This window comes from Cervus elaphus, chromosome 25, assembly GCF_910594005.1.
Source record: "Cervus elaphus chromosome 25, mCerEla1.1, whole genome shotgun sequence".
Taxonomy (NCBI): Eukaryota; Metazoa; Chordata; class Mammalia; order Artiodactyla; family Cervidae; genus Cervus; species Cervus elaphus.
This window is the reverse complement of record NC_057839.1, coordinates 59,009,824-59,036,467: the sequence shown is the minus strand read 5'-3', so window position 1 is coordinate 59,036,467 and position 26,644 is coordinate 59,009,824. Positions and strand designations below refer to the sequence as shown.

The 26,644-nt window shown below is 53.6% G+C and overlaps 1 protein-coding gene across 4 annotated transcripts in view; it reads left to right on the top strand.

Annotated features, from left to right (window-relative positions):
• Nucleotides 1–26,311, top strand: part of TRIO (trio Rho guanine nucleotide exchange factor) — a 354,591-nt gene extending 328,280 nt beyond the window's left edge. For 2 of the 4 annotated variants that reach the window (XM_043887107.1, XM_043887109.1), the window contains exons 42-57: nt 1,492–1,581; nt 3,068–3,160; nt 3,907–3,957; nt 4,171–4,248; nt 5,196–5,387; nt 7,226–7,403; nt 9,857–10,656; nt 14,608–14,855; nt 16,654–16,792; nt 17,768–17,795; nt 17,995–18,157; nt 18,420–18,541; nt 19,839–19,917; nt 21,814–22,014; nt 24,804–24,942; nt 25,418–26,311. In XM_043887107.1, coding sequence (XP_043743042.1) covers nt 1,492–1,581; nt 3,068–3,160; nt 3,907–3,957; nt 4,171–4,248; nt 5,196–5,387; nt 7,226–7,403; nt 9,857–10,656; nt 14,608–14,855; nt 16,654–16,792; nt 17,768–17,795; nt 17,995–18,157; nt 18,420–18,541; nt 19,839–19,917; nt 21,814–22,014; nt 24,804–24,942; nt 25,418–25,966 — 3,150 coding nt within the window. In that variant the 3' untranslated portion in view covers nt 25,967–26,311. Of the gene's footprint in view, nt 1–1,491; nt 1,582–3,067; nt 3,161–3,906; nt 3,958–4,170; nt 4,249–5,195; nt 5,388–7,225; nt 7,404–9,856; nt 10,657–11,133; nt 11,646–14,607; nt 14,856–16,653; nt 16,793–17,767; nt 17,796–17,994; nt 18,158–18,419; nt 18,542–19,838; nt 19,918–21,813; nt 22,015–24,803; nt 24,943–25,417 lie in introns of those variants that run through there. The other 2 variants (XM_043887111.1, XM_043887110.1) reach the window with 2 other exon arrangements.
• The last annotated feature ends 333 nt before the right edge of the window (nt 26,312–26,644 follow it).

Genomic DNA, 26,644 nt, shown 5'->3' with positions numbered 1-26,644 from the left:
AATAGCCTTTTCAGATCATTTATAGACAGTCTTCTTAGATACTGCACCAAAACTCAAGTGAGAATTTCTTAAAGGTTAGTTGCAACATGGAATCTGAAAGCCCATTGGTGACCTCACTTCTGTTGCGCTGAAAGCCACAGAGCCATCTTGCCATTAAAGACACTTTCCCTCCTGCACCAGCTCATGACATCCTGCATTGGTCTTTTGGAAAATCCTGACCCACTGATTGAGATAGATCTTCCAGATGGTGAACTATTTCAATAAACAATATCCCCGCCGCCAAAAAAAGAAAAAATCAGATTTGTTCATATCACCACCCATCTCTTCACAAAAATCTTTTAAGTATTGTCAAGTTCTAGTAGCTCAGTTGATAAAGAATCGGCCTACAATGCGGGAGACCTAGGTTCAATCCCTGGGTTGGGAAGATCCCCTGGAGAAGGGAAAGGCTACCCACTCCAGTATTCTGGCCTGGAGAATTCCATGGACTGTATAGTCCCTGGGGTCATAAAGACTGAGCGACTTTCACTTTCGTTTTCATGGTCAAGGTCAAGATGGCAGATCCACGTTCTCCAAAATGTTAATTTTTTGCTTGAAAGCTTAAATTTTCATTATTAATAGACATTGCAGGTTGTTTGCCTTGAAACAACAGGCTTATTTTATCCATGTTCAGGAAAGGGTTTAGCAGATACCCACGCATAAATAATTATAGTCCTTGAGGCTTTTAAGTAAAAACAAGCAGCTGGTTCAGCTCATGGCTCAGTCACGCGAGGGCGCTGCCGCGCCTGCTCTCACACAAGGCAGACGCGTCACCAGGACCCCTGTCTTATCACAGGAAGGTTAGAAAGGTATATAGCCCGTGGTTGAGTCTCAGTACAATGAATTTTTGTCACTTCATCAAGGACAGTCTTAGCTGAAGCTGGCATGTTTAGTGGTGAGGGATATTTGCTAAAATGCCAGCAGTTTCTCCTACCACTGATTTTGCACATCACTGCAGATGGTCTCACATGAAAAGGATAGGTGACAACTTAGTATTATTTGAAAATAGTTTGACCTGATGGGTCCCCAGGAGGCCTCCAGGACCCCAGCAGTGTGTACAGCACACTTTGAGGGTGAGTGCAGGAAATAATGGCTCAGTATTTAAAGACTGCCTTCAGTATTTAAAGAGCTTTTTCTAACCTCGTTAAAAAAAAAAAAGCCAGCCTTCCCAGAGCCACTGGCAGAGTTTGAAGGGTAGAAAGTGATGCTTGGTGTAATACTAAGAACTGTGTTCTTTCACCGCCTCTGGTATTTTCCCAAGTAAAGTGTGAGGTTTGATGTATCTGAGGGAAAGATAAAGAAGGGCTGTTTTTGGAGCCAGCATCAGGAACCTGGAATGTGCTCCCAAGAGCCTAACCATGCGGTTTTCTCGAAAGAAAAGTTCCTCTCCGAATGCGGTTACGCTGTGTACATGCTTCCTGTGTTCTAACCCATCTGTTTGCCTTCCTTTCCTAGGAGAGAAGGTTGCACATGTACATAGTTTATTGTCAAAATAAACCAAAGTCTGAACACATTGTCTCAGAATATATTGACACCTTTTTTGAGGTAAGACTGACTGAGTTACAAAGCAGTTCTGAATTGTTGGTTACAGCTGATTTCCAAAAATTTGTTTCCCATGAGATTAAGCAATCATCAGGAAATTAGCCTCAGTTATAAGAGTCCTGAACTTGTATTTCTTTCCTGTAAACCAGAGAAGTGAGTATAAATTCAACCTGTGATCACATCCCTTAGCATCCAGAGCACTGGGGTCATGGCTAAAGTCAGGGGCTTGGGGCTTCCCTGGGGGCTCAGTGGTCAAGAATCCGCCTGCCAGCGCGGGAGACACCAGTTCGATCCCCGGCCCGGGGAAGATCCCACATGCCAAGGAGCAGCTAAGCCTGGGAGCCACAGCTGTTGAGTCTGTGCTCTGGAGCGGGGAGCCTCAGCTACTGGAGCCCAGGCGCCCTCGATCCATGGTCCGCAGCAAGACATCCACACACTGGATGGCACGAGAAGACCATCAGGCAGCTGGCGAGTGCTGCCTGCTCACCAGAGCTAGAGAAAAGCCAGCACACCCAAAATAAGGAAACAAAATGATCAAAAAAATAATGAGTAGCCTTAAAATCAGAGGTTTTTAAAATCAATTTCAAACTAAGGCTCACTTTCACATGCAGGATAATTCACGATCTAAACTTTTAGCCTAGATATAAAATATTTTTATGAATAAAAGTAAGCAACTGAAAAAAAGACTTTTGTAGGCAAGCATAGAAGGCTGCTTTGAAAAAACAGCTCAGGAAGCTCAAACGTGGCATTCTGAGCCGTGGGTTGTGTGGGTGACCCACACTGGTGGGTTATGTGCAGCGTGGCCTCTCTTCTCAGTACCTCTGCCACCATGTAGCTAACATTTCTGAGTTATAGGGACTGAAAATTGCCTTTTAAAAGGCAGTAGTCAGTGTGGTTGGTTCAGTGTTGTATTGGTTTCTGGTATACAGTGGGGGTGATTCAGTTGTACATATATACATACCTGTATATGTACATATATTCTTTTCCATTGTGATTTATTGCTGGATATTGTGTGTGGTTCCCTGTGCTATACAGAGCAGCCTTATTATTTATTTTGTATATAGTGGTGTGTCTCTGCTGGTCCCAGGCTCCAAATTTATCCATTCCCTCACCCCCTTCCCCCTTTGGTAATCATGGATTTGTCTTCTATGACTAGTCTGTTTCTGTCTTGTAAATAAGTTCATTTGTGTCATATTTTAGATTCCACATATAAGTGCTATCATATGAGGGGGGCAGAATTGTTTAAGTCCCAATAATTGTTAAGTTTAAATTTCAAATGATTAACATTAAGCACATCTTATGAATCACATTCAACCTTCTGTACTTGCTAGTCTCTTTAACTGTCGAGATCGTTCAGCATGTTTTTCAGTTTCATAAAACAGAAAAGGTTTTCATTCTAGATGGACAATAAAATGTTATGTCAAAACGAATAACTAACTGATTAAAAGACAGCACTCAAGATCCTTTTCTTCCTCCTCCGAAACCCCAGGACTTAAAGCAGCGCCTGGGCCACAGGCTGCAGCTCACGGACTTGCTGATCAAACCAGTGCAGAGGATCACGAAGTACCAGCTGCTGCTGAAGGTGAGGCTCTGCCGGGGCCCGAGCCCACTCGGCGGGGGGACGAGACTCGTGAGGGGACCGCGGGCTGGGCAGGTGATGAGCAGCTTTTCTGTAAAAAAAAAAAAAAGAAAGAAAAATGAAGCAGTCTTGTCGTTTCTGATTTCCAATATTTCCAAATAAGTTTTTTAAAACTGAAGGAGACACCTTATACTCTTTTCTCAATTTTTCATTTACATCAGGTTCTGAAACAAAACATCTGTGAAGGTGAGCTTTTTCTCCCCACCACGGATCTTGAATACTCTCTTGGGCTCTAACCCACCTTGCAGGTTTTCTGTCCCCTTGGGGCTTCAGATTAAACGTTTAGGCTCTGCCAGTTCCTCTCTGAAGGCTCAGCAACCGCCCTTGAGTGATTCAAATGCCTCAGCACCCCTGAAGGCAAAGTCAAGCCATTTTCCTTGATAAAAGTGACTGTTGGAGGTGGCAAGATCCCTTCACACATAAAACTCAGAACCTGGAGGTGAAGAGAGATGAGCGCCTGTCTTGGGGTGACACAGGAACCACTTAGATCAGACCTGCTTAGATCAGTTGGGCCTGACTTTTGCCCTCCTGTGGCTTGAGGTCCGCCTGGGGATATCTTACCTTATCTTTGTGTTACTGGGAGAGAAAAACGAGGCTGGCCCAGTGGCTGGCATCCTGGTTCAGCAGAAAGGGTACTGCTGTGTGACCATCACCCTTGTCATGCCCTTGTGTCTGTCTTCCTCCTACAGGACTTCCTCAAGTATTCCAAAAAAGCCAGCCTGGATACATCAGAACTAGAGGTACTGACACCCCGCTGGGTGCGTCTCTGAAGCAGCCTGTCCCTGGGGGGGCTGGGGAGAGGGGGGTGTTTCCCGAGCCCTGGGCGTGCCGTCCGTCCACTCGCGGGCGGGCAGGGGAGGAACTGAACAAGGGGGCAGATTGGAGGGTTAGTGCTCCAGCCTGGCCCCAGAACTGAAGGCTCACTCTGCTCCCCCGCTCCGCCCGCCCCGCAGAGAGCCGTGGAGGTCATGTGCGTCGTCCCGAAGCGCTGCAACGACATGATGAACGTCGGGAGGCTACAAGGCTTCGACGTAATGTGGCTCCTCTTTAAACTTACTGCTCTGTCTGGGATGCTTGGCCGCCACCTGCAGAAAGCCAATTCTTTCTGCTTGGTTTGCTGTCTTCTCTCGCTGTCCCTCACCCTGAGTGACACCATGTTTCAGCTTTTCTGGGTGCATCTGATTAGCTTTTGGGGGAGACCTTCCCCTGCTCAAAGCCCAGCGCCTCATGGTGGGAGCAGGCAGGCCTCTGCTCTGTCTCCAGGGCCCTCTGCTGTGGAGGAGCGAGCCTCCTTCCCCGGCACAACGCACAGGGGCCCATCCATCTACCATCTGTCATCTGTCAGCCCCCGGAGCCTGACTCCAGGTCCCTGGGCTCCCCCTTAGTCACAGACTTCTCTGTGAGTTGCCAGACCCCTCAGATTACATACTGCCTACTAGCATCCTGAGGATGTCCAGAGCCCAGAATCTTTTTTTTTTCTTTCAGTTTGATTGTCGAGTAAGGAGGCAGGAGTTTTTATTTTTCTTGCCTACTGTTTTGCTAGAGGAGTGGGTTTAGTTTAACATGCTGGTGCTGGGGTTCTCAAAAAAAAAAAAAGAAAAACACAGACAGGCTCTCCTGGAGGGCTCCTGTGCATTGGTGAGTGGGTCCCACCCAGGATGCTAGTGGCGCCCAGCCATGGACCGCCCCTGGAGAAGCACGCTTCCACTGCGAACTACACCCTTCCATCCACTTTCCGTCTCTGACTGTAACTGAGGCCAGTGGTTTACACAGGAGCTGGCAAGAATTTTATTTAGATGATTTTTCTCTTTGGAGCTAAGAGCTCATTATACTAAAAGAAATGTCTACACTCCATAAATTAATACCAGAAAAATACATCATTCTGTGGGAGGAAAACTAAAGAAAACAAAAGTTCCTGTGTCTTAACTTTGAATGCAATGTTTTCTTCTGTTCCTCTGTACCCTTCTCCACATTCCAGGGTAAGATCGTGGCCCAGGGCAAGCTGCTCCTGCAGGACACGTTCTTGGTCACGGACCAGGACACGGGGCTGCTGCCTCGCTGCAAAGAGAGGCGGGTGTTCCTCTTCGAGCAGATCGTCATTTTCAGCGAGCCGCTGGATAAAAAAAAGGGCTTCTCCATGCCAGGATTCCTGTTCAAGAACAGTATCAAGGTAATTCGTGTTTGCCTATTTTCTCAAGCACTAAGGCATATACCTGGTACGCTGAAAAAATGTGTCCTTTTTAATGATGACGTGTCCTGCTCTTTCCTGCTCCTTGGAAGAAAGGTTGCGACAAACCTAAACAGCATATTAAAAAAGCAGAGACATTATTTTGCCGACTAAGGTTCGTAGAGTCAAAGCTATGGTTTTCCCAGTAGTCATGTATGGATGTGAGAGTTGGACCGTAAGGAAGGCTGAGTGCCGAAGAATTGATGCTTTTAAACTATGGTGCTGGAGAAGACTCTTGAGAGTCCCGTGGACTGCAAGGAGATCAAACCAGTCAATCCTAAAGGAAATCAACCCTGATTATTCATTGGAAGGACTGAAGCTGAAGCTCCAGTGCTTTGGCCACCTGATGAACTGACTCAGTGGGAAAGATCCTGATGCTGGGGAAGTTTGAAGGCAGGAGGAGAAGAGGATGACAGAGGATGAGATGGTTGGATGACATCACTGACTCAATGGACATGAGTTTGAGCAAGTACCAGGAGTTGGTGATGGACAGGGAAACCTGGTGTGCTGCCGTCCATGGGATCTCAAAGAGTCAGACACGACTTAGAGACTGAACAGCAACAAATCCTGATCTTCAGTTTATTAAATATTTAGAGAATTTTCTAATACATGTCAGACCCTTTAAATTCACTCCATCCTCTACTGTCTGAGTTCCCCAGTGGCTGATGGGAGAACGTATGGCTGCAGCATTCATTTTTACCACCACGAGAAGACCTCACCTTTGTTAGGTTTTTTCTGCTTCACCTTCTCTAGGACCACGTGAATTATTCAAGTTCAGAGACATGGATTTGGAGAGGATATAGCTTACCTTTTTCTCTTCTTCATTCAGCAAGGATCTTCTCTGCACTCAGAACCAGGCAGGGGGCTGTAGGGCTGGGCAGGGCAGGCAGTCTTTGCCCCAGGGTGCCTTGCTCTCTGACTAAGAAAAAGACAAAGACTGCAGATGGCCCTGAGCCCTGTAAAAGGTACAAACCAAGAGTGAGGTAGAGGAGACCTGAGGTCCCAGCAGATTAACATTTTTAGTTAATTGTTTAAGCTACTCGTTAAATTCCTGGTGATCCCCATATACCAGAGTTAAAAGAATGATTAAAAAGCTTCGAGATAATGATTTTCACGGTAGTAAAAATGGTAGCTCAACCAAAGAGTGGTGGTTTCAATTTTGACCCCAGATGAACTTTACTTTGCACTTGACCAGTGGGAATAAATGTGCTTTAGTTTTTTTTTTTGTTTTGTTTTGTGGTAAAACAGTCACTCGGTCATATCCAACTCTTTGTAACTCCATGGACTATAACCCACCAGGTTCCTTCTGCCTATGAAATTCTCCAGGCAAGAGTACTGGAGTGGGTAGCCATTCCCTTCTCCAGGGGACCTTCCCGACACATAAAATTTACCATCTTAACCGTTTGTCAGTGTCCAGCCCTCTGGTGTTAAGTACATTCACACTTGTCATGCAACCATCACCACCATCCATCTCCAGGACTCTTTTCATCTTATAAATGTAGAACTCCATCCTCATTAAACAATACTCCAAGTGCCTCATCCAAAGGGAATCATCACAGTGCTGGGCGTTCTCCCCCTGGCTCATTTCATGTAGCTCAGTGGCCTCCAGGCTCACCTATGGTATAGCCTATTGACAGAATGTCTTTCCTTTTTCAAGGCTGTATAATAGTCCACTGTGTATACAGACCACGTTTGATTATTTATCCATCCGTTAATGGACACTTGGTTTGTTTCTGCCTTTTGGCCATTGTGAATAATGCTTTTTTTTTTTTTTTTTTAAGGTGAGCTGCCTTTGCCTGGAGGAAAACGTGGAAAATGATCCCTGTAAGTTCGCTCTGACATCAAGGACGGGTGATGTGGTAGAGACCTTCATCCTGCACTCATCCAGTCCAAGTGTCCGGCAGACATGGATCCATGAAATCAACCAGATTTTAGAAAACCAGCGCAATTTTTTAAACGGTAATGTGTGTGGTTACTTTCCAAAACGTACACAATTTTATTTCTCATCTCTCTCCTGTCACATACGAACAGTAGTGACAGGGCTCTCTGAGCAGTTACTGTGGACCAGACACTATACCAAGCACTGCCCACCTAGTGCTTCATTCATCTTCCCAATGACCCGAAGCAGCAAGTCCCGATATTATTCCCATTTTAAAGATGGGGAAGCTGAGGCACAAAGTGGGTTTGTAATTTGCTCCAGGACCCATATGCTGTTGGTGGCAGAGTGGGGACACAGAGCAGCCATCTGGCTCTTGGCTGTGAGCCCCTTACCACTGCCCGGTTCATTTTGTCCCACGGTCTCCCATAGCATGTGTGCCCCAGAGCCCATCCTGGGAAAGGAATGCATGAGAAAGACTAAGGCAGCAGACGGAATTGGCCAGAGATGTTGGAGACATTCTTGTGTGCAACTTCAAAATTTATGTTCTCCCACATGGTACATCTAGACTGCCCTCCTTATTAAAAACAAGGCATTTTTTTCCTTCCCACTTCTATGACACAAGTGATTGTAGAGGAGCAGTACCATAATAATCCAGTACGACTCAGGACAATAGTGAGGTGCCAGCACCCCAGGGAAAGGTCTTCTCTGCAAGGAGAGAGACCATGCTGACCTTACATTGCAGACAGCTAGACTTTTTATATCCCTGACCTAAATCTGCTCGCTTCACCTTAGGGCCACTGCCTTCCATTCTGGTTTTAATTCAGTGATTACTGAAGAGCATCAAAAATTCAGTGAGAACTAGATACGCATTGATGTCTTGTCTTTGTCCTTTTCTCCATGTCCATGTTCTGTATCTACGCCCTGGTCCAACAGGACACTGTAATCTCTCTGTCACATAAAACCAGCCCCACACCTCGAGTGACATTCAAGAGCCAGGAACACAAGCACTGCGAGAAAGGTCAAGGTTACATGGCATTTTTGGCTGAGGGTAATCAGCCGAGTGCTAACTCCAGGCTCCTGTCTAGGCCATTGACGGAGCGTTTCTTGTGTGTGCAGTTACAACTGGATGGCTGGGGCTAGGGGGATTAGGGGGACGGTTCCCATGCATGGGAAGAATAGTTCCCCTCCCGTGGCTGTGAGTGAACGCAGATCTCTTTAAATGTGTTGTTTTTGAGTGCTTCACTGAACACCAGTCTGCAACATGTAACTGTTGGGAAACCTCTAAGCTTAGACCATCTTCTTTAAAATGAACTGAGCTGCTTCCTGAATCACAGGCATGAGAGGGCCATGCCATTCACCCCTGGACTCTCAGCCCAGAGATGCTGAGGACGCTGCTCCCAAGGGCGGACAGAGGTCGGGGCTGGAGTCGGGGCTCCAACCCTGCTGGCCCACCTCTCCCTCCGCTTAGTCCTACGCGGGGCTGTGGCCCACACAGCTTATCACAGGTCATTTGACTCCAGGATACTCCTTAACACCTGCCCGACGTCTCCCAGGCAGGAAGGGGCTACATTAGACTGTCCGACTCGCAGAGGCTTTATTTAGCTCTGCAAGGATCTGTGTTGCTGTGCTGTGCTTAGGCATTCAATGTGTCCAACTCTTTGTGACCCCACAGACTGTAGCCTGTCAGTCACCTCTGTCCATGGGATTCTCCAGGCAAGGATACTGGAGTGGGCTGCCATGCCCCACTCAAGGACTTGTGCTAGTGTTTGCCTGCATCTTCCCAGATGATGACGTAGCTAACTCACTAAGCCCAGAGACGGAACAGCTTCATGATCCCCCAGGGTTTGTGGAGCACCTTCCCCGAGGTGGTCCCTAACACCGCCTCCGCCGGTGGTAACCCCCAGCCAGGTTCTTCTCTGCCTCGCTGCTTTCTGCTTTGCGGCTGCTGGACTCAACTGTCCCCCTGTGGGAACCAGCTGGTACCTGTGGAGTCCCAGCTGAGCTTCCCCAGCAGCCCTGGGCCTCCCTGGGACCCTGGTGGTTTGCAGGGATGCTCAGGGCTGATTCTTCTCCTTCTCCCCGGAGGTGGAAATGTTTAGGCTGTGCTGGCTGCTCCTGGGCAGGAAACCTCTCCTCCAGCCTGCTCCTCACCTGTCCTCCCCGGGACTTGCAGACTGCCTTTGATAGAGCCAGTTTAACTCGTTCATACTTAACAGTATTCTTGCCTGGAGAATCCCACGGACAGAGGAGCCTGGTGGGCTGCAGTCCGTGGGGTCACAAAGAGTAGGACAGGACTGAGCGACTCAACACACAAGCACAGTTAAATCGAAGACCTTTTCTTTTTCCTACCCTGGTGGGTGGAGCCAGCCCGCTGCCTGGCGGATGGGTGGGTGTCCCCAGATCCAGGTGACTGGGCGATGGTGGACACCCCTCCCCACCCCCCGTGACGTGAGCCTGGGGCAGTCGTGCCCTCTTCGCCCCTGTGACGGTCCCCTCCTCGGTGCCCTGACGGAATCTCTCCCGTGCCTTGCAGCCTTGACATCACCCATAGAATATCAGAGGAACCACAGCGGGGGCGGCGGCGGCGGCGGCGGCGGGGGCAGCAGCGGGGCCCCCAGCGGCGGGGGCGGCGGCAGCAACCACGGCGGCGGCGGGGGTGGCCCCGGCGGCGGCGGCAGCGGCAGCTCCAGCAGAAGCAGACCCTCCCGGATCCCCCAGCCCGTCAGACACCACTCCCCCGTGCTGGTCTCCTCTGCAGCCTCGAGCCAGGCAGAGGCAGACAAGATGTCAGGTACGTGCACCCCGGGCCCGCCACCGCCTCCTCCCAGCCGCAGCCCCGCCCCGGAGGCCGGCACAGGCCCGCCCGGCAGGGCGCCTCCCGGCAGCGAGCCCGACGGTCCCGAGCGAGACGCCGAGCCGATCCCCAAGATGAAGGTGCTGGAGAGCCCCCGGAAGTCGTCTGGGGGCGCGCCGCCACAGGACGGAGCCGCCAAGGAGGCACCGCGGAGCGGCCCGGGCCCCCTGCCGCTGGGCAAGGCCAGGCCCGGGGCCCCCTCGCCCCTGCACTCGCCTCTGGCCGCCGCCGCCGCGTCCCCCTCTCCGTTCGGCAAGGAGCCCTTGCCCCCCAGCAGCCCCCTGCAGAAGGGGGGCTCCTTCTGGAGCTCCGTGCCCGCCTCCCCCGCCAGCCGGCCCGGCTCCTTCACCTTCCCGGGGGACAGCGACTCCCTGCAGCGGCAGGCGCGGCGCCACGGGGCCCCCGGCAAGGACGCGGACCGCATGAGCACGTGCTCCTCGGCCAGCGAGCAGTCCGTGCAGTCCACCCAGAGCAACGGGGTAAGAGCGCCCGGCCGCCTGCGCCCGCCTCTGTCCCGCGGCTCTTCTTCTAAACCTCCTGCCTGGCCGCCGCTGTCCTCGTACTAACTCCGGGCTCCACCGGCTCCTCCTCGGCCTCCCGCGCCGCGGACTCGGCGGGGGACGCCCGCTAACCTGCTCCCGGCGGACGGCGCGCCCCGGGTCTCTACTAACTCGCTCCTTGCTTTGTGTCCGCTAACAACGGGGAACGCAGACCATTAACCTTCCGAATGAACGCAGCATCTCTGAGCTTTTCGCATCTTCCGACCAGCCGAGTATCTTGGAACTTCCTCTTCCTCTCGCCTCCCCTGCTTTCCTCGCACTTTTTGGTTTTTTTTTTAAAGAGGGGTCCGTGTCCTGCCGTCTACCTCCTGCGTAAACTGAAACCTGTATACAGTCTTTAAGCTTTCTGCTCATCGCTTGGTTGTGCCCTTTTATGCCTTAAATTAATCTTTGCAGCGTTTTTGACTCATCTGCTGGAAACAAAACAAAACAAAAACTCAAGAAATGCCCAAGAGCAGCTCAAAGCAAACGCAGCTGGCACAAATAGGGGAAGGAATCTCTCCGGTGGAAATATTTGCCCTTCCCCGCCACACATCCCCAAAAACAAAAACAGCTGCACACGATTCACGGGAAGAGAGACTGCTTTAAGGGCCTCTGGATGCTGGGCTCTGGCCGGCGGCTGGGAGCGGAGGCGCAGGCAGGCTGGAGTGAGGGCGCCAGGCTCTGTCCAGCAGGGGGCGCTGCGGGGCCTCGCCGGTCACTGTCCTCGTTCTCAGCCCCGGGGTTGCGGTGGTGGGTCTTCCCCTCCCATCCTGTGGCTTCCTCACTGTCCTCCCGGACTGTTTCCTACACGGGCTGATGAATCCGATTCGTAACACCTCCCTAAAAGCATGTGGTGAGGGGATAGAACTGTTCTCATGAGTGTATGTTTGATCCTTTTATAAATTTTTAAATACATTTCCCTGAAAGGGTCTGTTGTCTCTCTTTATCCAAAAAAAAAAAAAGAACGCAATCTGGCTTTTGCATGTTTCTCTCTTTCCTCTGGACTTTTCATTAATGCCTTGTTTGGGTTGACTTGGCCTGGTTCTCTCCTCCTGTTTTTCCTCGTGTATTTTGTTCACCGCAATCTTTCTGTGTAATTGAGGAAGAAATCGAGAAATGGTTCTTGGTACGTTTATTAGCCTTTCAGCATCACTCTCAAAAAGAAGTGGTGAGGGTAGGCATCCTCTGCTGTGGCCATCACCACTGTCCTGGTCGTGGTACCTGACCATGTCCTGCAGAGTGGCCTGGCCCCCCATCGCCTATTAGTTCTGAAATGCTCTGTATGCAGGTGGGCGTCTGAACGCAACGTCAGCTGGAGGCAAAGATGCAGAGGCCCAGTGATGCGGCACCTAGGGTGCGGCTCAGGGTGCGGGCACGGCCTCGCCGCTGAGACCCCTGGGAATCAGCCGGGAGCAGCCCTTGAGCCCATCCTAACCTGGACGCTTTTCCCCCTAAGCACCTGAGGAGGGCTGTGTTTCAGAAGGAACGGCCTCCCCCGCCCCAGTGCAGGACCCAGGGCTGGGGTCTGTGTGTCTGCCCACGGTTAGTGCCCCCACCCCCAGTCCCCCCAGGATGCTCGATCTCAGCCTAGCACACGTGCTGGCAGGGTTTAGGTTGCAAAAGGTGCCTCCTATTTCTGCCTCTCGCTGTTTCTAATGTGCTCAGTTAGCTGGAAAGGGAAATTGCCAGTGTTTTAAGCGAGTCCAAGGGCCTTACAGAAATGCCCTGGAGGCGTGAGAAGACCCCTAGAGGCTTAGCACAGGCATTCAAAAGTCTCCTCGAGGACTCTCATTAAGCATCCCAATTAAGAAGCGCCTCCGCCCAGTCCTCTCCCACTCACTCCGGCGGTCCCAGCCCCTTGGCAGGTCAGCAGCAGCCTCCTCCCTCCTCCTCTGCTTCCGTGACGCTGTCTGTGGTCACAGCCCAGCAGCTGTGCCTAACCCCCAGCCTAGGTCCCTCTTCCTCCTTTAATGTGCACCTTCTGGAAAGTTCTGATGAGAGCCCAAGTGGGGGATGTGTCAACCCAGACAGTGACTGTGCCAGCGCCCAGACACAGATGCACGACCTCCCTGCGCCCACCCCCTCCCCCCAGGCAGCAATGAAAGGACAAGCCCTGCCTTCCTCCTGGTGACCGGGTGGCCCCCGTAAATTTCTAACCTCCACTCTTCAGAGGGCGAGGATGGTGCCTGACAGCATCAGCTGAGATAGGTTTTTAAATGCCTAATACTTAGGCTGGTGCATAGGAGGTTTTCAGAAACTACTAAGAGCTATTATGATTGTGGTAGAATGCTCAAATTATGAGACAAAGGCTGGTACCTGCATGACCAAACATGGCTATGCCACGGAAGTTGGTTTTTGTTCATGTTTTCTGGCACATGTGGCTTTGTAGTCTCAAAACTATGGGGTGCTGCTATGTAAGTCATGCTGATGGGATAAAATTGCGTAAAGGAGTGTGCAGAGGCCGAAGCCCAACGTGGACAGCGTGGGCATCCCGGAGGGACAGGAACGGGTACCGGACTCCTCAGCCGTGACGGGACCGAGCCCCTGGCCACCCCGTTGTGTTTAAGTTCACCATCCGCTGCGGGCCCAGAGCCCTGGCCCCTGGAGTTCCCAGCACGCAGGCTCCTTGACACTGGTCAGCTGTCTGCTCCAATGTGTCATAGCAGCTCAGTAGCCCAGACCTGACAGGCGTGTGGCAAGGTTTCTGAGCGTCGCGTCTACACCGACCCAGGACCTGCCCCAGGCATCCACGAGTCCAGCGGAGGGAAGCATCATCGGAGTCCTGAGAAGCCATGACCATCCAGACAGCATCCTTGGTGGGAGCCTCTGAGAACACACTAGTGCAGCTCCTGACACCTCCATGTCCCAGCTGTTGATAGAAGGCATTGGACGAGGATCTGGAGGTCTCTGCTTCCTCCTCCTCCTGTGGAACAAGGGTCACCTGGTAAATGACAGCTTGGGACAAATACCTTTTGTGTTTCTGCTAGTCTGCAGCAAACACCACTTCAGCTTGTACACCTGAGCAGACGGCCTTAAGAAATGATCTTTGTTTAACTTTTACAGTCTCACCTCATTGACTGAGTTACTGAACCTTTATTGGGTGCCTGCTACATGTCAGTCAGTGTGATGGATACTAAAGGCACAGTAGTGCCCTGAAGAGTTTGGGTCCCAATGGGATGCCGAGATATGGGGAAGATAGACTTTTGCACGCCAGGGATGTCCCTGAAACCTGAGCTACAGGGCCAGCGGTGTCCACTGCTGCTCCACGATGCTGAACGTACCCAGGACAGCGGCATGTCTTCAGGACCCAGGAATCATGCGAGCTCATAGGGCCACCCACCACAGGAAGCATAAAGGAGGCAGAATAACTCTCTGTGAGAGCAGAGCAGTGGTTGGCTTACTCTTCAGGTATCCCGCATTCTTCTTTTAGGAAAGAAAAAGGTGGAAATGACTAAGGATGCAAAAAGCTTGGCACAATTCTGGAACGTGTTCTCAAAGAACATTTCATCTGGGAGTTTTGGAGGCCTTGCCATGACCTGCTTTATCAGTGAACTGAAGAGCTTACTCCTTACAGCTTCTTAATTTAATGCTTTTTAAAACGAGCATGATGGTCACAGTAACATAGACAAAACCCATCATGGCGTTAACAGGAGGATGAGCTGACCCCTTGATGGTGTAAGGAAGATGGACCTGAAATAATCAAGCTTCCAAGAGTAAAGTGTTTCGCCATCGCTGTGGCCTTCTTGTCGTTTTAGATTATCCTTAAATTGCTTCTAGAGAAATCTTGATTGTCAGTTACTTGAGTGTCAGCACGCGGACGAGCCCGCTGGCGTCCTCAGACCCTCTCTCAGTTCTGCTCTGCCTTTCTGTCCGTCTCCCCCCCTCCAGAGTGAAAGCAGCAGCAGCAGCAGCATCTCCACCATGTTGGTGACACACGACTACACGGCAGTGAAGGAGGATGAGATAAACGTCTATCAAGGAGAGGTCGTTCAAATTCTGGCCAGCAATCAACAGAACATGTTTCTGGTGTTCCGAGCCGCCACTGACCAGTGCCCCGCAGCCGAGGGCTGGATTCCGGGCTTCGTCCTGGGGCACACCAGCGCAGTCATCATGGAGAACCCTGACGGGACTCTCAAGTGAGTGGGGGGCGAGGGGAGGGCTGAGCGCGGAAGAGGCCTCGGGGGCCCTGGGAGGGTGAAGCCCGTTGAGAGAAAGGTGCGCTGCGCTCTGCGGACCACGTTCAGGTCTAAGCGCCGTGTGGAACCACACAGTGATGGTTGGGGTGGCGTGCATCTCTCAGACTTAACGCTGGTGGTGGTGGTGGCGATGGTGGTGTTCGGTCACTCAGTCGTGTCCGACTCTTTGTGACCCCGCGGACTGCAGCACGCCAGGCTTCCCTGTCCATCACCATCTCCCGGAGCTTGCTCAAACTCAGGTCCATTGAGTCAATGATGCCATGCAACCATCTCATCCTCTGTCATCCCCTTCTCCTCCTGCCCTCAATCTTTCCCAGCATCAGGGTCTTTTCCAGTGAGTTGGCTCTTCGCATCAGGTGGCCAGAGTATTGCTTCAGCTTCGGGATAGTCCTTCTAATGAATATTCAGGGTCAATTTCCTTTAGGATGGACTGGTTTGATATCCTTATTCTGATGGTTTCTTTTAATAACCTGCTTTCACACACACACATGGCTTTTTTAAGCCGCTAGATAGAGCACGATGGTATTTTAGTTCCCAGAGGTCTTGGGTGGGGGGTGAGGACTTTCCACAGCCCCCTAACATATAACGGGTATGCTGGGAGTGCATCAGTGAAGAACCTCGTTCTGTAGCTGCAACTAAAGATCACGGGATGCTGTTATCATCAAGCCTTACACATGCTCGATTACTTCAGTCAGGAAACTTGAAACCAAATTTGCTGCATTAAACGTTATTGTAAAGAAGCCTGAATTCAGGTGCTGGTTTCCGACTCTGCCCTTCCCTGAGTCTCTCTGACGACGGGAGAGGCCAGCCACGTAGTTTCTGGGAGTGGAAGCTTTACAGAACTGCGATTTGTAAGCCTCCAAAGACTTCAGCCCAAAAGACCAGACTCGCATCGCTGGTGGTCACCTTCCCCTCCAGTCATGGCTGCACCCCGGCCGAGTTTGCAGCCCAGCCTGGCTAGCATTCCAGAACTGCATCCAAACCTCTCGGCTCAGCACCCTCACCCCATGAGACATCCAGGCTTGAGTTCAGCCTGCAAAGAGCTCATCTCCCATGAGAGTCCCTTGCCCTGTTTCTTCTTGATGCACGGGAATATTTTATTCTAGTACACTGTTGAAGAATCCTATTTTATACTTGGGTTTCCCAAGAATATTCCCAGGCCGTGTTTTAGGGTTCTCCAGAGAAATAGTTACAGTAGGGGTGTGTGTGGTTGGGGAGTGGTTATTATGAACATAAGGAAATGGACTTACGGATACTGGTGAGTTCAGATCTGCACTGGGGCCAGCAGAAAACCAGTGGTGCAAGCAGAATGCTGGAAAATTCCTTCTTGCTCAGGGAGGCGGGCTTTTTCCATCCGACTCAGGCCTTCAACTGAGTAGATGCGAGGCCTACCACACCACGGAGAGCAGATGACTTCAGTCGACCAATTACAATTTTAATCTCATCCGGAAACACCCAGATTAATGTTTGACCAAATATTTAGGTCCAGTCAAGTTGATGCATAAAATTAACCATCACAGACATCTTTATAGTTTAATACTTAAAATTTGGTTTAGGAAGCTGTCGGTCTTAATCTGGAAATCGCAGAGTTTTCCTTAGCAGCGATCACTGCTGCTAAAGGAATCTCAGTCATCCTGTGTCCACATAAGACGCTTCTCAGCGAGCTTCTCTGATGCTTCCAGGAGTCATTTGCTGAATGCCAGGAAGGCGTGATACTAACGACATGTCGTTCTCCTAGGAAGTCAACATCTTGGCACACAGCACTCCGCTTAAGGAAAAAATCTGAGAAAAAAGATAAAGACGGCAAACGGGAAGGCAAGTTAGAGAACGGTTACCGGAAGTCTCGGGAAGGACTGAGCAACAAGGTATCTGTGAAGGTGAGCACGGCGTCGTCAGGAGCCTGTGCACCTCAGGAAGCGATAGGGGCTGGCCCCGGCCCAGGAGGGGTCACCGACCTGGTGCCCTGCCTCGCCCAGCAGCGACCCGCCTCCCTCTGCCCTGTGAGCAGACCCAAGGGGCTTTGGAGGGGGCTCATGGGGACAGAGAGGCGCAGGTACGCTTAGGTGTTCTGAGCAGCAGGTACGTGGGTGTGCATGGCCCTCAGTGGGCGTATGCGTGGCTCAGGAGGAACACTGCTCTGTTCCCAGTGAAGTGTGAGTCCCCCAGTCACGTCTGACTCTGCGACCACATGCCCCGGAGCCCGCCAGGCTCCTCTGTCCACGGGATTCTCCAGGGAGAAATACTGGAGTGGGTTTCCGCTTCCTCCTCCAGGGAAGTCTTCCCAGCCCAGAGATGGGACCCAGTCTCCCGCATTGCAGGCAGATTCTTTACCGCGTGAGGCGCCAGGGAGACAGATTCTGGATCCTCAGAAGCAGACAGAGCTCAGGGCAGCCGTGGCCCAGTCTGGTGCTCACTGGCTGCAGTGAATTCCCTTGGCAGGTGCTCCAGCCCACATGACTCCTGGAATCAGATTGCCTTAAACCTGTGTGGGTTTTGCCTGGAAAACAAGGCAGTATCTCCTGAGGGGAATTCAAAGCCCCCGGCTCAGGGCTCTGGCCGTTCTGCAGGAGGGGGTCCAGGGACCCTCTGAACTCAGCCCACAGGATGGGAAGAGGGGGCATCTCTGAGTTTTTTGTGTTCGTGAGTAGAAGAAAAAACTACATTTGGGTGACACGAAGCTTCCAAGTGCATTCAAAGGCAGTGGGAGCGTGGTCGATTTCGATTGATACCCAGGCAAGCCATATCACGTTTCCTCTTATCTTTCAAAAATAACTGTAACCCTGGAATGAAAGCAACATATCTCAAAATAGCTTGTGTATCTGGTTAATCACCGTGTGGTTTTTCCATTTCAGCTTCTCAATCCCAACTACATATATGACGGTGAGTCCTGTTCTTTGTCTTCTGGTCTTTCAGAGTATAGGTCTGGGGAGCATTTGGGGACACTCAAGTTTATCCTGTGGGCCCAGGTTTTCTGTGGAGCTCTGGGCCTGGGCAGCATCTCGTTTCATTTGTTGGGGGAGGCTGGTGGGCGCCGGGCAGGGGCCGGACGACTGGCCTCACTGACTCCTTTCTCACGCAGTTCCCCCAGAATTCGTCATCCCCTTGAGTGAGGTCACGTGTGAGGCAGGCGAGACCGTTGTTCTTCGATGTCGGGTTTGCGGCCGCCCCAAGGCCTCCATCACCTGGAAGGGCCCTGAACACAACACCTTGAGCAACGACGGTCACTACAGCATCTCCTACAGGTGAGGGAGGCCCCCAGGGGTCCGGGTCTCTGGCAGTGAGCATGACCTCGTTCCACCAGAACCCCCACGGTTGATTCCCTGGGACGCCTCCCCTGAGGGGACGTGTTGTCCGCTGGGTGGGCAGCTAGGGTTGGAATCCCACTTGAAACTGCCCATCAGCACTGAAGCACCTCGTTTCCTGTGACACCGCAGGAGAGAGGTTGGGGGGCTGGCGGGGTCGGGGCGAGCCTTTGTGAACGCCCTGGGCCCTCCCCTGCTGCAGCGACTTGGGAGAGGCCGCTCTGAAGATCGTGGGTGTGACCACTGAGGACGACGGCATCTACACGTGCATCGCGGTGAACGACATGGGGTCAGCCTCGTCTTCGGCCAGCCTGAGGGTTCTAGGTGAGCTGTACCCTGAGCTCCCCCACACAGCCGACGAGTCCTGAGAGGCATGGCGAGTCACCCGGGGGCTGCGAGGAGCCAGCCAGCCTCTGGGACGCCTGGGAGGGTGACCGGGGGCAGGGGTGGTGCCCAGCAAGGGCTTCTGCCCACGGCCACTGAGCTCATGAGCCTCTGATGCCAGCCGCCAGGTGGAAGCAAGGCATTCTATTCTCTTAGAACTCAAAACACACTCTCGTCTCCAACTTCTTCCCTGTCTGAGTATTCAGTTGATGCTTTGATGCTAAGAGAACCTCTTCTGAGTTGGTCTCATGTAGAAGGAAAAGAAAGAGGGGAGTGTGGGTGAGTCCCGTGCAGGCTCTGTGTGCATCCTAGACCCTACCGTCCTGCTGGAGGGTGGGTCCTCCCAGCCCTTGAGCGCAAGGTGACCCTGATGGGACTAACACACTCCCAGAAAGGCCTGACCTCGCTCCTCTGCTCAACTCTGAACTGCTGGAGGCAGAACCTGTATCTTAGGCCTTTTAGAATTTTTGTTGCATTTCATGTATGTAGATGCTTAGTGAGCAACCACATACCACCCGATTCCCAGCTCCCGTTTCACAGGAGGCCGCCGTGTGATGCAGGGCCGCTGAGGTTTCTCTTGGGTCCTCCAGCCACACCAGCTATAGGAAGCCACTTCCAGGAGTGAAAATTAAAGAATTAAATAAATTTTTAAAAAACTAAGAATAAATAGAACAACTCTGAGGTGAATTGAGTCCAGGAGTGCTCTATGTGTAGATAGTACATAGAATCGTCTTAGAACTTTTATCCCCTATATCTTAATCCCATGTATTTTAACCTCAAGTCAGAGAAAGGAGGGGTTCTCCTCTTATGTTCACAGCATAAGAAAGAAAGGGAAAAAAACCTTGAATTTGACCATAGAGAATAACCAGTGTTCTGATTTTTAAGAGGTGTCACAGAGATTATACAGGTGATTTTTTTTTTTTTTTTTTTTAGTAAGTCACTAGTGAAGCAAGGGAGTTTGAGAGACAGAAGACTTCATTAGGCTTTCGGAAATGCGAGTGGAAAGATAATGGAAAAGCAAGCGTGTGTTTATTTCCATCACTAAATCCACCTCTGTCTCAAACTGAGTCCCAGCACACACGCAGTGTGGACCTTATCCTTCTGGTCTGTCTGCATTCCCTCGAGCCTCCATTCAGACCCTTAGCAGCCCCTCTGGCCGCCGAAGTGAACGCAGGGCTCCAGTCTCCGCCTGAGAGGCGTCCCGCTCAGCAGACTCAGGGATGCGCCTCTCTTGCAGGTCCAGGGAGTGACGGCATCGTGGTGACCTGGAAGGACAACTTTGACTGCTTCTACAGTGAGGTGGCCGAGCTTGGCAGGTACGGCGGCACACCCGGGGCCCCTCCCAAGCCAGCGAAGCGAGAGACAGTAGGAGCACACGGAGGAAGTTGGCACGTTCTGCCAGCTGCTGGAAGTTAGGCGTTTTGCATCTGGAGTGTAACTGTAGCTGCCTTTCGATATTAAGCACTGAGGAAGTAAGAGAACAGGTCCATTGCAGGCGCCCAGCAAGAGTTAAGCCTGTATACCATGAGCCGTCCAGTGACGTGATGGAGTCGCTCCGGCTCTGCGTCCAGGGCGGCTCTGGTTACGCCCCATCCTCAGGGGGATCCGGGGGAGAGTCGCAGACCCTTTCTGGTGGGACGTAGTTCATGGAAACCTGTTGAGGGAGGCTGAAGCTGCCCTTCAGGTCTCGGCAGTGCCTAGAGATTTATAGCACGAACCAAGAGGGTGCTTCAACCCAAAGAGGGGTGTTTGTCTGCAGATGGCAGCCAGGGCTCAGGCTGGCAGGACGTCATGTGGCAGGAAGGGGGTCGGAAGCATGACCGCCCAGCTTGTCCCTGTTTAAAAGCTTCCCGGGAAGCCCCGCAGCGGCCAGGGGTACACTCCAGTGGCCTTTCCTGGGTGTATCCCTGGAGTGGCCAGCTCCAGGGATCCGTGCGCCGCCTGGGTGGATCAGCCTGATGTGTCGGTCAGTCGTCTGTCATGCCCGTCAGTCCTCTGTCGCCACACGAGGCGTAGCCCTGCTGTCCCGAGCAGCGATGTTATCACTTCATGCCACATGCCCCTGACAAGGCAGTTACTCCCTTGGTCCCTCTTGGGCTCGGTCAGCTGGCCCCCCATGTGTCTGCGGCCGCTCTGCACATAGACGCCCGCCCCGGGCTTCCTGGTATGATGGCAGAGCATCCCAGGAGCGCAGAAGCAGGAGCCGCAGCCTCTTGGGGCCCAACAGCAGCACTTTCTCCACAGTCTGTGGACGGAGCTAGCCACCTGCCAGCCCAGATTCAAGGGAGAATAGACTCCACCTGTCTGTGGGAGGGGGCGTCCCGATGGCACTAGTGGTATAGAACCAGCCTGCCAATGCAGGAGACGTGAGAGACGTGGGTTCGATCCCTAGATCGGGAAGATCCCCTGGAGAAAAAAATGGCAACCTGCTCCAGTGTTCTTGCCTGGAGAATCCCATGGACAGAGGAGCCTAGCAGGCTGCAGTCCATGGGTCAGACACAACTGAAGCGACTAAGCTTGGCATGGCATGGTCTGTGGGAGGAGGAGCCCCAAATAGCGTGCCCACGGCCCACCCTCCCCAGTCTGCCCCCGGCCATAGAGTTATATCTGTCCCTCACATTCCCAGCCCCGAATCTCATCCCATGAGGGCAGCAGGCTCAGACTTGAGGGCCCAAGGCCCTGTTACCTGGATCCGGCCAGGGTGCAGCTGAGGCTTCCCCGGGCGGCTCACTGGGTGCAGCCCAGAGACCACAGACTAGAGACGGGTGAGTGACCAGCCCCACACGCACGCCCTGCAACGGGAGGACAGGCCTGGTGAGGCAGGAGACTCTGCTGTCCGAAGCGGGGGGCGTGGGGCGGCAGGAGCCGCTGGGCCGGCCGTACCGCGCGTCTTCACACGGTGCGGAGTGGTCTCCGTGAGAGCGGAGGTGGGAGCTGCCTGGGCCGTCCCGAGGTCTCTGCTGACAGAGGTCAGAGTGGAGAAGTCACACGCCGCCTCCGTCTGTCCCAGGAGGGGGAGACACAGTCCCAGGCGCGGGCGGCTCCCTTCGGGCCGTCGTACGGCCGCAGCCCCTCTGCTGTGGCAGGGAGAGCAGGGCCACGGCTCAGGAGGCCGCGCGCGTCCCGTCCACCTGGGTTAATGGGGTCTTTCCTCCGTGACCCGCTCGGCGCTCAGCGCACTCTGAGAGTAATCTTCCCCACCTGCTTTCCAGGGGCAGATTCTCTGTCGTGAAGAAATGTGATCAGAAAGGCACCAAACGAGCCGTGGCCACTAAGTTTGTGAACAAGAAGCTGATGAAGCGCGACCAGGTCACCCACGAGCTTGGGATCCTGCAAAACCTCCAGCACCCACTGCTGGTGGGCCTCCTGGACACCTTCGAGACCCCCACCAGCTACGTGCTGGTCCTGGAGATGTGCGTACACGCTCTGCCCTGCCTCCCCCTGGCCCCCAGCCCCCCTCCTCTCCCCTCCTCCTGACCCCCAGCCCCCCTCCCCCTGGCCCCCAGCCTCCCCTCCTCCAGGTCCCCAGCCCCCCTCCCCCTGGCCCCCCCACCTTCCCTCCTCCTAGCCCCTCCTCAGCCCCCCTCCTTCAGGCCCCCAGCCCCCCTCCCCCTGGCCCCCCTACCTTCCCTCCTCCTAGCCCCCCCCCAACCCCCATCCTCCAGGCCCCCAGCCCCCCTCCCCCTGGCCCCCCTACCTTCCCTCCTCCTAGCCCCCCCTCAGCCCCCCTCCTCCTGGCCCCAAGCCCCCCTCCCCCTGGCCCCCAGCCTCCCCTCCCCGCTGCCCCCCCTACTTTCCCTCCTCCTAGCCCCTAGCTCTACCACCAAGTGATCTTGCTGTTTATTGTCTCAGAAGGATAGGAACTGGGATTTTAGAATTCACAGAACTTCTGAAAACATGTCTCCTATCAGAGACCACAGTTTTAGAGCTTTCCAGCGATACCAGAGGGGAATATACAGTCTCTGTATGAGCTGCCTGTTGATGCTAAGGAGGCGCACACCTAGCATCCAAATACCCCCACCCTGACCCAGGCTCCCGTGGGGTCTCAGCCAACCTGGCAATGCCACCGGGTTCCCTCAAGGCCAGACCTCTGCAGACCACACCCCTACTCGTGACCTCAGGCTGCCCTGATCCTGTGTGTCTGCCAGGCTGGGCGAGCCAGGCTGGGGGGCACCTGGAGTGGGCTGAGTCAGACCTGCTCCTGTCTGCCGCTTTGGGCTCCCAGCTCAGGCCTGGGGCCTGTCCAGTCCCTCGCAGAGCTTGTCGGGCCCTGCAGAGGGTGCTTAGATGGGAGGGTGAGGTGTGCCTCGCTGAAGAGCGCCCCCTGGAGGGCGTGGGTCCCTGTGACACTCACCGGGCCCTGTGTGCTTTCTCGGGAAACACGTGAGTGGTTTAAAGATAAGGAGTGTGGAACTTATGACCTGGGAGCAGGCATCCTCGGCCAAGAGCAGCTTTGCCCCCGGGGGTATTCGGCAAAGTCATTGCTCGACATCCCGCGACAGCATAGGACGGCCTGAGACACAGAATCTCTGGGCCAAAGTGTCAGTAAAGCCAGCGTGGGAGCCCGGCCCCTAGAACGTTCTGGTCTCTCAGAAACATCTCATCACTGAGCTTAAGTTAAACTCCTGTTCCTGCTTTTAAGAGGGAGTCACTTCCTACACTCACTTGGATTTATGACTTCACTTCCATTGGCCCGAGCAAACCTCCTGCGCCGTTTCCTAGTTCCCAAGTCGCTGTAGAAAGCGAGTCTCTCAGAGTCGGCCGGCGGGGACCTGCTCCTCGCTGGCAGGGCCCCCTCGAGGCCCTGCTCCTGACTTTCCGTTGGTCTTGTTTCCTCACAGACACGCTGCCCCGGGGCCCAGGGCCCAGGGCCGGCCTCAGCACTCCCCCGCCGACCCCCCAGGAGAGGGGGTGTTCCGGGAGTCTCCCCACCCCAGGGGTCCCGCTGGAACCTGTTCAGCCTGTTCAGCCCCATCGCTGGCCCCTCGGCCCTCCCCAGCCTCCCCCGACGCTGCGTCCTGGGCAGAGGGCGGGTCAGCGGGCCTGGGCCCGCGTCTCAGCCTCGGCTCCTGGCGCGTCTCTGCTGCCTGAAGGGCCGTTAACGGGGCTCAGGTGGTGTCCAGGTGGAGACTGGGCCCCTGTGGGCCCTCAGGGCCTGGGAGCGTGCCTTCTGGTTGTAGACACTTGATGCCTGAGAGCTGCTGCTCAGCTACCCCCAGGGAATTTTAGCAAGACAAAGAGGCCTAGACTCCTGTCAGAATCTCCTTCAGGCCCTCAAATTCCGGTTTACATTTGCAGTGCATTCAGCTGTCATTTCTTTCCACTGGAAAACTAAATGGTCGGACCTCATCATACTGTTAATAGGATTTGTTTTCATAACAAACGACTTCCTACCAAAGTTCCCTTAATCACTTGTCATTACCAGACAGTTGGCTGATCTTCCTGTACATTTCTGTGTTGCAAAGAGACGACAGAGCTCAGCCCAGCATTCAGAGAGGCCGGAACCAGAGCACCTCCTTGCAGTTCCAGCCTCCTTTACAAGCTGTGTGACTTTGGGGAAGTTACATACTTTTCCCATGCTTCCATTTCCTCATCTGTATAAAAGGGGAACAATAAAACACTCTTCCCAGAGAGCTGTCATGAGGATTAAGCAAATGGTAGAAAGCATTTAGTCCCTGGCACAGGGCAACTCTGTATAAGGGTTCTTTAAAGTTAAAAGTGATTTCACAGTAGGCAGACTCTGAGTCCAGCGTGAAGCCCACTTTATTTATATTTTCTCATTTAGCCATCACATCCCCCATTTTACAGCTGGCAAGACTGAGGCTGGGGGAGGTGGTCTCACATTATTCCCTCCCCAGCAGAGTGCTTACTGTGCGCCGGGCAGTCGCCCAGGTCATGTGCTCACGTCCAGGGAGCAGGTCTGAGTCAGGCCTGCTGGGGCAGGGTGGCGGGGGCGCCTGGGTGCACCCATCTCAGCCTCCCTGTTCCCTGTGTGGGTTCCGGCTGTCTTGCTCCCCACTCTCCTCCACGATGACCTTAAAAGGCGTCGCTCTGCTGATCCTGCTCTGCCTCCAGGTAGAGGTGTGGTCCCCAGGCGCTGCTCGGACATTGGCAGCGGGGTGCGGAGGTGAGGTGTGCATGGCGGTCGCTCTAAAGTGACCGACCGACCCTGTAACACAGCCGCACGCCCCTCCCTCCACAGGGCCGACCAGGGACGGCTTCTGGACTGCGTGGTGCGGTGGGGGAACCTCACGGAGGGGAAGATCCGGGCGTACCTGGGGGAGGTTCTGGAAGCCGTGCGATACCTTCACAACTGCAGGATAGCGCACCTGGACCTAAAGGTGAGCGGGGCCCCGGGGACGGGAACGCCAGGTGGCCTCAGTGCATCCACGTGGGACACGACGCCCGCTCCCGGGCCGTCCTCTGGATCCAGGCCAGGAGCCCCCCAGGAACCAGGAGAGTCGCAGTGGGTGGGAGATGGGAACTCAGATGTCTAGTCTCTGCTCTAGAGTTGGCTTTTCAGTAATGTAAACAAACCAGAACATAGTAGACTAACATGTCAGATCTGCAGATAGTTCATAGAGTTCCTGGGGCGGGAACAGGGCGGGGTGATGGAGGCAAGGAGGTGCAGTGTAGCCGTCGATGCCAGGAAGGAGAGTGAATCCCAGGCTTCGTACAGCGGCGGCCCTTGGAAGTCCCAGACAGCAATGAGTCCGTGTCGGACATGAACAGTCGGCCTCATAGATTCCTGGAGAGCCCCAGCCCAAGAGCGGGGTGGTGGGAGTTCCCTGACGGCTGTCTTGTCATGTCTCCCAGCCCGAGAACATCCTCGTGGATCAGAGCTCAGCCAAGCCGACCATCAAGCTGGCCGACTTCGGAGATGCCGTCCAACTCAACACGACCTACCATATCCACCCGTTGCTGGGGAACCCTGAGTTCGCAGCCCCCGAGATCATCCTGGGGAACCCGGTCTCCCTGACCTCGGACACATGGAGCGTGGGCGTGCTGGCCTACGTGCTTCTCAGCGGCGTGTCTCCCTTCCTGGACGACAGCGTGGAAGAGACCTGCCTCAACATTTGCCGCCTGGACTTCAGCTTCCCAGAGGACTACTTCCAAGGAGTGAGCCAGAGGGCCAAGGACTTCGTGTGCTTCCTACTGCACGAGGACCCCGCCAAGCGCCCCTCGGCTGCGTCGGCCCTCCAGGAGCGGTGGCTGCAGGCGGGCCACGGCCACGGCAAAGGCGCGGGCGTCCTCGACACGTCCAGACTGACCTCCTTCATTGAGCGGCGCAAACACCAGAACGACGTTCGACCTATCCGTAGCATGAAAAACTTCTTACAGAGCAGGCTTCTGCCTCGAGTTTGACCTGTCTTGAAGTCCTTTCTCATTCTCTTTCACCTGCCAATCAGCCGTTAAATCTGACTTTGTTTTTTTTTTTTTTTTGGAAGAGAAAACAACAAACCAACGACGATGTAAGCAGTCCGCTGCCCGATTGTCCCGTCGTGTGACACCGCGTGCGTCCCGAGCGAGCCGTGCCCTGCAGCTGCCTGGGACTCGGGCCACAAGCCCTGTGGGGTGTGGGGGGTGGAGGCCTTCTGGAACACTCTGTGAGAGCGGAGACAGCGTTGCTGGGTCACAGTCTTTTATTCAGGTTTCTGCAAAAAAAAAAAAAAAAAAGAAACTTTTTTAAATGAACACAAATAGCATTTTGCAAATTGAAAACATTTTCCAGGATTTATTCAAGGAAACAAATGCCTATGTTCAACCACTGGTGTTAACGAACAAAACAAGATACTGGACACCTCTGGGGAAGACCCCCCCGCCCCAACCCTACCCCCAGCGGCAGCCTCATCCAGCTCGGGGGTCCCCCTGGCTCTGAGCTTTTCCAGCTACCCCGTCTGTGTGCCTCTCGCCAGGACGCCAGACTGGGCTTCTGAAATGTGCATTCAACCTCAAACTTTTGCATAAAAATAGAATGAATCGTTTTGCTCTGATGAAATGTAGGCCTTACTTGTACATAAGACTGGTCCTGCCTTCGGTCTG